Source organism: Polyodon spathula, chromosome 48, assembly GCF_017654505.1.
Source record: "Polyodon spathula isolate WHYD16114869_AA chromosome 48, ASM1765450v1, whole genome shotgun sequence".
Taxonomy (NCBI): domain Eukaryota; kingdom Metazoa; phylum Chordata; class Actinopteri; order Acipenseriformes; family Polyodontidae; genus Polyodon; species Polyodon spathula.
This window is the reverse complement of record NC_054581.1, coordinates 615,486-624,781: the sequence shown is the minus strand read 5'-3', so window position 1 is coordinate 624,781 and position 9,296 is coordinate 615,486. Positions and strand designations below refer to the sequence as shown.

Genomic DNA, 9,296 nt, shown 5'->3' with positions numbered 1-9,296 from the left:
CGGGACTCTAGAACCCGAACAGGACCAGGGTTCCAGAACAGAATCCTCAGGTCTGAACGGAACACCTTCGTCATTCAATTAATGACACGTAATAAAGCGTCATTGTATCGTACATACAGTTGTCTTTATGGAAAATATCTCCTCCGTGCGGTTCGGTTCATCGGTTACAAAACTGTGTAATTCTCGATTTTGTTTCGCACGCTTTTCTTATTTTACCGAGTCATCGAAGCCTCGCTGATTCAGCGTGACTTAATTAAAAAAAAATTTAAAAAAAAACACACACACACAAGTGAAGCGACGAAGAACATGATCTGACAAGTCACGCTTTCCATCGGAGTTCCCCCGTTCCCAGAATATAACGCTGCGTCATGATCCGGGGATCCCACTGTCAGCGGCGTCAGTTTGCAAATTAAACAAAACCACCCCAGAAAACTGCTGAATAAACAATGAAATATCAAAACTAACAAAACATCCCCCGATTTAGCAACGCCAAGCTGTCAAAATGAAAGCCAGCTGTGAGGACAAGGCGCTAGTCAGCAGCCGAGCTCAAGTGCAGCGTGTCGCCGGCTGGATTTTGGGAGCGGGCGGGCTTTTCACACGGTCTCTGTGTTTGCTGGCAGCCGGGTTTTAAACGTGATCACGCCGCTGCGTGTGAAGCGGGCAAGGGGCTTGCTTCATACACTCTCGTGTTGCAGATTCTGGCAGAGACACCGACCTCTAGCCCAGAGTTACTCAGCACTTTGCACAGCAATGAATGTGTTATGATATATATATATATATATATATATATAATATATATATATAATATATATATATATATATATATATATATATATATGATATTGAATGTATCTATTTATACAGACTCCTTTATCCCAGGGCGACCCACACAGGTGTCACAGGGCAGCGCAGGGTTACAATGCAAGCTCCATATTGAAACACAGTGTAGTTTACACTCACTGCAAATAACAACACTGCTAGAATATGAACTGGGATGCTGTGTATTATAATAACACTGCTAGAATATGAACTGGGATGCTGTGTATTATAATAACACTGCTAGAATATGAACTGGGATGCCGTGTATTATAATAACACTGCTAGAATATGAACTGGGATGCCGTGTATTATAATAACACTGCTAGAATATGAACTGGGATGCCGTGTATTATAATAACACTGCTAGAATATGAACTGGGATGCCGTGTATTATAATAACACTGCTAGAATATGAACTGGGATGCTGTGTATTATAATAACACTGCTAGAATATGAACTGGGATGCTGTGTATTATAATAACACTGCTAGAATATGAACTGGGATGCTGTGTATTATAATAACACTGCTAGAATATGAACTGGGATGCTGTGTATTATAATAACACTGCTAGAATATGAACTGGGATGCTGTGTATTATAATAACACTGCTAGAATATGAACTGGGATGCTGTGTATTATAATAACACTGCTAGAATATGAACTGGGATGCTGTGTATTATAATAACACTGCTAGAATATGAACTGGGATGCAGGCAGTTAGGGTCACAGAGAGTTATATCTGCAGTGTTAGCAGTGCAATAAAGCAAGGATAGCGCATCAGCTGTATCTATGTTTTGCTTATATCTATGATTCAGGAATGCATTACAGAATATTAACTGGGATGTTGTGGGGATAATAACACTAGGGTTAGAATATGAACTAGGATAATGCTGTGTATATTAAATAACACTGCTAGAATATGAACTGGGATGCAGGTTAGGGTTAGGGGTGGAGTCAAGGTCAGGGTTAGGGATAGGGTTTATATCTGCAGTGTTAGCAGTGCAATAAAGCAAGGATAGCGCATCAGCTGTATCTATGTTTTGCTTATATCTATGATTCAGGAATGCATTACAGTTATTATCGCTAGTTTTGGGGAGTTCACAGACATGAATATTGGGTTAATGCTGTGGTTGAAGCTATTAAGGTTAGGGTTAGGGTTAGGATTAGGGGTGGAGTTAGGGTTAGGGTTAGGTTAGAGTTATGGAGCTAAGGTTAGGGTTTAGGGTTAGGATTGGGGTTAGGGTTAGGGTTAGGGGTGGGGTTAGGTTAGGGTTAGGGGTGGAGTTAGGGTTAGGGTTAGGGGTGGAGTTAGGGTTAGGGGTGGAATTAGGGTTAGGGTTAGGGTGGATTAGGGTTAGGGTTAGGGGGGTTGGATCTCGGGTTATCCAAGCCCAATCCTAATCCAAGGGTCGTCCCAACGTTACATTCCCAATCCCAATCCCCCCCACCTCAATCCCAATCCCAATCCAACCCACCTCAATCCAATCCCCACCTAATCCTACCCAATGCCCCACCTCAATCCCAAGTCCCACAAGCTAGAACCCAAATCCCCAACTCAATCCAATCCCAATCAAATCCCAACCCACCTCAATCCCCACCTAATCCCAACCCACATCGTTTAGGGTTGGAGTTAGGGTTAGGGTTAGGGTTAGGGTTAGGGTTAGGGTTAGGGTTAGGGTTTAGGGTTAGGGTTAGGGTTGGGGTTAGGGTTAATTAATCCCCACTTAGTTATGTATCCAGGTCCCACCTGGACAATTAATCGGAGCGGGGTTGGGTAGGGGTTAGGGTTAGGGTTGGGGTTAGGGTTAGGGTTAGGGGTGGAGCTAGGGTTAGGGGTAGAATTAGAGATAAGGGTTAGGGGTGGAGTTAGGGTTAGGGGTGGAGCTAGGGTTAGGGGTGGAGCTAGGGTTAGGGGTGGAATTAGGGTTAGGGTTAGGGGTGGGGTTAGGGTTAGGGGTGGAGTTAGAGCTAGGGTTAGGGGTGGAGTTAGGGTTAGGGTTAGGGGTGGAGTTAGGGTTAGGGGTGGAGTTAGAGGGTTAGGGTTAGGGGTGGAGTTAGGTTAGGGTTAGGGGTGGAATTAGGGTTAGGGGTAGAATTAGGATAAGGGTTAGGGGTGGAGTTAGGGTTAGGGGTGGCGCTAGGGTTAGGGGTAGAAATAGGGTTAGGGTTACGGGTGGAGTTAGGGTTAGGATTGAGACACGATGCTCTAAAAAATACTATATGAACATTATTTTGATCGTTTATTAACGTCATGTTATTAACGTTATTTTCAGCCAATAACCAGAGATCGACCCAGAAGGAAACCAAACCAGCCAGGAAGCCAGCAAGAAAAAAAACAAAAAAACAGCTTTAAACTTGACTCTCTCTTTCTTGTGTTTGTAACCCTGCAGGACTTTTTGCATTACTGTTTGTGATAACGGGTTACACCAAACCGGCAAAGGGCGTGCCGCTGCGCCCTGTCTGTGACCCCCGAGTGATGGACAGGTTCGTCAAAGAGGCGAGAGACGCGGAGAACGCAGTGGTAGGTCCATCCTGTTTTAGACGGAGAGCTAAATGTTTAGCAACACCTGGAGTACTTTAGCATCGTGTCAGCATTTCAATCTTTTAATCCAAGAAACTACAAAAACGATGTCACTTTTTTCTCTCCACCCCCCTCACAGAGCGAGAGAAAAGAAGCGTGTGTTTTACCAGAAGATCTCAGGCTCCCCAATGCTTACATTTGAAGTACCTGACCCCCATACGCCTTCTAAATTCAATTTGCCAGACCTCTCTGTGCTTTACAATGCTTCCCTATGCTTTACCAGACCTCTCTGTGCTTTACAATGCTTCCCTATGCTTTACCAGACCTCTCTGTGCTTTACAATGCTTCCCTGTGCTTTACCAGACCTCTCTGTGCTTTACAATGCTTCCCTATGCTTTACCAGACCTCTCTGCGCTTTGCAATGCTTCCCTATGCTTTACCAGACCTCTCTGTGCTTTACAATGCTTCCCTATGCTTTACCAGACCTCTCTGTGCTTTACAATGCTCCCCTATGCTTTCTCACACGCTGCCTTTAAAGAAAAGAAACAAACCAGTCTCCGCACGTCTTGTTCTTCCACAGAGCAGAGTGAAAGTGGAGGAGGTTCACGCGGGGCTCTCTCTGTTGAGCCAGGCGATGCTGGCCGCCCACGGCCACGCCACCAGCAGAGCCACGCGGCAGCATTTAGAGACGGCCCACAGCAACCTGAGAAGCATAGCCCAGATCCTGAAGAGCCTCAACATGCAGGTGAGTCAGCGGGGCGCCTGACTGTCCAGGCTTCGGGGGAAGCTAACCAAGCCCCAGACATGAAGACACTCCAGGCTTCAGTTCGCTGCGTTTGTAGAGAATGAACCCTTTCTGCAGGCTGAGACTACAGCTCCCAGCATGCACCGGCAGCGGTGGTGAGGGATGCTGGGAGCTGTAGTTTTTCACGCTATGTTCTTGTCTGACAAACGAGACAGGCGATAGATGGATATATATACACATAATTGGAGCAACTGAACACAGGATTGACTGCATCTGGCTAAAGGTTTTACACCTTCACCATGTATAATTAACTAATTAACTTCACAAAGAACGTGACATTTCAAAATCTAACATGAAATACTACTGTGCTACTATTATTTTTTTGTTTGTTTGTTTGTTTGTTTTTTAAACTCTCTCTTGACGCAATGAACTCCGATCTTGATTTACGAGGAGCGGAAACTAACGTACGAGAGGAGTACAGCGCTCGCGACATGTTGCCCCCCCCCCCCCCCCCCCCCCCCCCCCCCCCCCCCCCCCCCCCACTTCTTTCTGGATGCCGTTTGCAAATATTTACACAAAGGCATCCCTGCCGTCCGTCACGTACCCGAGGCGCTGGGGGTCATGGGAAGGCTAAGTCTTGCACCAGTCAGGATGCTGTCATGAGCTTCTTGTTTTTATTGGTCCACAGAGTAGCAGTTAGTTTAGCGTAAGCTTCCCTCTCAGCGGGAAACGAGCCGGAGAGAGCTATCCCTAGAAAGAGTAAGCCACGAAACACACGCACGCACAAACGCTAGCCAGAGAGACAGAGAGATCTTTTCTAATGCAGATTTTAAAGGCCCTCCCCCCTCCTCCTCTCTGGAGGCACTACATCTCATTCCTTTAACCCCTGGGATTAATCTGGCTGCTTTGTAAATGATGCAAGGTCACAAAAAGTCAGAAAGTCAGATTCCTGCTTTTTTCCCGCCCGGAGAGATGGTGGTGGGAGTTTGTCCAAGCATGTAAAGTCCACCTCTGTCCTCTGCCTCTTCAGTGCATTTACTCAATACAAAACAAACACAGACACGGCGCCCAGTGCAAACACGCAGGACAGGAGACGACTCCGCTAACAAAGCAGCACAGAGATCAGAGAGTTACGCAGGTCATTCACATCAAAGCTTCGTGATATTTACCATTGTGGGTTCCTCGAGGGTCTCTCCTGCTACAGGCACGGCTGCATGGTGTGCAGGGGGGAGTCACACAGTCAGGGGAGCGCAGGGGTCCCCGAGGGTCTCCCCTGGTAAAGGCACGGCCGCGTGGTGTGCAGGGGGGAGTCACACAGTCAGGGGAGCGTAGGGGTCCCCGAGGGTCTCCCCTGGTAAAGGTGCGGCCGCGTTGTGCGCAGGGGGGAGTCGCACAGTCAGGGGAGCGCATGGGTTCCCCAGGGGTCTCAACTGGTAAAGGTGCAGCCGCGTGGTGCACAGAGGGGAGTCGCACAGTCAGGGGAGCGCGGGGGTCCTCGAGGGTCTCCCCTGGTAAAGGCAGGGCTGTGTGGTGTGCAGGGGGTAGTCGCACAGTCAGGGGAGTGCGGGGGTCCCCGAGGGTCTCCCCTGGTAAAGGCAGGGCTGTGTGGTGCGCAGGGGGGAGTCGCACAGTCAGGGGAGCGCGGGGCTCCCCGAGGGTCTCCCCTGGTAAAGGCAGGGCTGTGTGGTGTGCAGGGGGGAGTCGCACAGTCAGGGGAGTGCAGGGGTCCCCCGAGGGTCTCCCCTGGTAAAGGCAGGGCTGTGTGGTGCGCAGGGGGGAGTCGCACAGTCAGGGGAGTGCGGGGGTCCCGGACCGTTGACCGGACCGTTGATGGCTTTCTTTTTAATCATTTTGCAGGAGATCAGCTCTTCAGACTCTCGGCCCTGGAGAACCATCGCCGTCCGAAGTATAGAAGAGCTCTTGCGGGTTCATACAAACTTCTTACGAGGGAAGGTCAAACTGCTGCTGAGCGCCGCCGAGGCGTGCCAGCCGGAGAGAAGCTGATGGGGGGGGGTCTGACCGCAGTGGACAGTGCAGACACGGCTCAAGCAGAATTTCAGCTCGGAGACAAAGGAACGGGAAGCCTGCCGATGACATTTGGGGTGGGGAGGGGTCAAGGTCCAGCACCTCTATTTGGAGAAGGTGTTGGAGGAGAAGAGTCAGTGTTGATGTGGCCCGGGCAAGCATGTAGCCCTGTCAACGACTCGGTTGTGGAAACACACAGCGTGTACTTTCTGCAGATAACAACGCAGCCAGTTTAAATATTGACAGGCGTTTCCTCATATCCTAAAACTTTACAAGTTCATGAGAAACTGGCTTTACGCAGCTCTCTCTCTCTCTCACTCTCTCTCTCTCTATATATATTTTAATCGAGTTTCTCGGTATATATATATATATATATTGCAGGAGTTAACGTCTGTTCAACAGAAAAGGGTCAATTTAATACTGAATGTCAGTTTTTGTGTATCGCAGAGTGTATTTAAATAAAAATATTATTCTTGGACAAAGGGCAGCGAGAGGGAAGTGTGTGTTGTCAGGTTGAGGACGGCTGCCTGGGGGCCTGAGCTTGAGTTTTCTTCTCTGTAGTGGATGTGTTTCAAACAAGCCGTCATTGGTCTCTTCTGCTTTTAAAATGGTTTAACACTGGGAACTGGCCAAACTGGGAGAAACCACCATGAGAAAATTCACTTGAGACATAATCCAAATTCCAGTTGAGGTGCAATGGTTTCATTCCAGCATCGTTCAATAAGAATGAAATAGTATCGCTAATCTTAAAGTGATGTCATTTCTGACTGATAAAGAAAGACATTTCAGAGGGCTGGATCTCATCAATATCAGGGTCTAGCGGTGTATATTATAAAGACATTTCAGAGGGCTGGATCTCATCAATATCAGGGTCTAGTGCTGTATATTATAAAGACATTTCAGAGGGCTGTGTCTCATCAATATCAGGGTCTAGTGCTGTATATTATAAAGACATTTCAGAGGGCTGTGTCTCATCAATATCAGGGTCTAGCGCTGTATATTATAAAGACATTTCAGAGGGCTGTGTCTCATCAATATCAGGGTCTAGCGCTGTATAAAGACATTTCAGAGGGCTGGATCTCATCAATATCAGGGTCTAGTGCTGTATATTATAAAGACATTTCAGAGGGCTGGATCTCATCAATATCAGGGTCTAGTGCTGTATATTATAAAGACATTTCAGAGGGCTGTGTCTCATCAATATCAGGGTCTAGTGCTGTATATTATAAAGACATTTCAGAGGGCTGGATCTCATCAATATCAGGGTCTAGTGCTGTATATTATAAAGACATTTCAGAGGGCTGGATCTCATCAATATCAGGGTCTAGTGTTGTATATTATAAAGACATTTCAGAGGGCTGTGTCTCATCAATATCAGGGTCTAGTGTTGTATATTATAAAGACATTTCAGAGGGCTGTGTCTCATCAATATCAGGGTCTAGCGCTGTATATTATAAAGACATTTTAGAGGGCTGGATCTCATCAATATCAGGGTCTAGACATTTCAGAGAGATAAATCCTAAAATACTAATATGAGGAGGCTTGGTTTGGGGGTCCAGTGGTTAAAGAAAGGGGGTCTTGATCCCAGGAGGTTCAAATTCCAGCTCAGCCACTGACTGCATGAGACCCTGAGCGAGTCACTTCACCTCCTTGTGCTCCGTCCTTCGGACGAGATGTAAAACAAGCGAGGTCCTATTGGAAGAGACTCTGCAGCAGCAGCAGCAGCTGTTGATGATGTAGAGTTCACCCCCTTAGTCTCTGGAAGTCGCTTCTGCTAAATGACTAAATAATAATAATAATAATAATAATAATTAAATAATAATAATAATAATAATCATCATATTCAGTTCTCTCTCCATTTTAATTTGACAGCATCCTGGCAGTGCAGCCAGACCCCTTCCCTGCTGCTTCTCGGCCACTGTGGAAACAGTGCCTGTGACCTGCTGCATAACCCAAGCTTCACCGACAAACAGTACTGGATAGAGGAGGTGAACGGCGTGGCCCCTGTATGCATGTCTGCAATGTAATTATATATATAAAGCTTTTGCTAGAAAGAGCTGGCTTCCCAAACGATCCGGTCTGTGTAACACGCCTGTGTCGAGGGAAAGCGTGCTTGAAAACAAAACAGTGGAGGAACTTGTAGGCTTTCACTGGCATGGTAACCATGCCTTATATATATATATATTATATATAATACGTAATATAAAGATATATCTACCTATCGGATATATATTATATATAGTTATACACAGTGTAGTAGTGTGTGTGTGTGCGCGCGAAGTGGAGAGCTAAGTCTGCCCTGTTTCATGAGAACTGGAGCCACCTTGTGGTGAGAGATAATAGTGCACAAATAATCGCCAGTTTCAAAACTGCACAACCGAAATACATTCAGCAGCGAGGTTATTCTCGGCAGCTAAATCTGGTTTAGCACTCCAGAATGAAACTCACCATTGAACGAGTGCAGAAAGGAGGAAGAAAAAAAAAAACACATATTTACACTTTTTCTTTGCATATTGTTTGTGTAATCTCTTCAAACATTCGTAGGTAGAGAATTCTACACCCCCCAAACTGAGGGTATCAGCAGACTTACAAAACACTACAATACATAATAATGCATAATAAGTCACCAGGTACAATATTGACTCACGACGTTTCTTCCATACAATTGATTCGTACATTGTGCAGCTAGTCCTGGTTTTTCAGTTGAATGTCCTATGTGTTGTGTGTGTGTGTGTGTGTGTGTGTGTGTGTGTGTGTGTGTGTGTGTGTGTGTGTGTGTGTGTGTGTGTGTGTGTGTGTTGACATCGCCAAAAAAAAAAAAAAAAAATCACACACGCGCACATTCTTAAAATAGTTAGCAAGCTTTGGAAATAACTACCAAGGCAGCAGAGAGGGAATGGTTTTAATCTCAAAGCTATTTACTGCAAATCACTGGAGAACTTTATTTCTGAAGAGACAGGCTTGGGAATCCAATAGCAGGCTCTTAATTCTTAATTGTGATCGACTGTGTTAAACACACCTGGAGTGGAGGAGTGGAGGAGTGCCCCCCCCCCCCCCCCCCCCCCCCCCCCCCCCCCCCCCACCCCCCCCGGAAAAGGACTGCCCCTGCCTGCACGGGGAACGAGAATTTTAAAATTGTATGCACGTTACAACAGAAGTTTAAAATTGTTATATTGTGTTGAAAA

The 9,296-nt window shown here is 46.4% G+C and overlaps 1 protein-coding gene across 1 annotated transcript in view; it reads left to right on the top strand.

Moving 5' to 3' along the window:
* LOC121306469 (erythropoietin-like) overlaps nucleotides 1-6,430 on the top strand; it is a 9,290-nt gene extending 2,860 nt beyond the window's left edge. The window contains exons 2-5 of the mRNA XM_041238191.1: nucleotides 3,198-3,341; nucleotides 3,481-3,531; nucleotides 3,922-4,086; nucleotides 5,944-6,430. Of these exons, the coding sequence (XP_041094125.1) occupies nucleotides 3,198-3,341; nucleotides 3,481-3,531; nucleotides 3,922-4,086; nucleotides 5,944-6,090 (507 nt within the window). The 3' untranslated portion in view covers nucleotides 6,091-6,430. The remainder of the gene's footprint in view (nucleotides 1-3,197; nucleotides 3,342-3,480; nucleotides 3,532-3,921; nucleotides 4,087-5,943) is intronic.
* The last annotated feature ends 2,866 nt before the right edge of the window (nucleotides 6,431-9,296 follow it).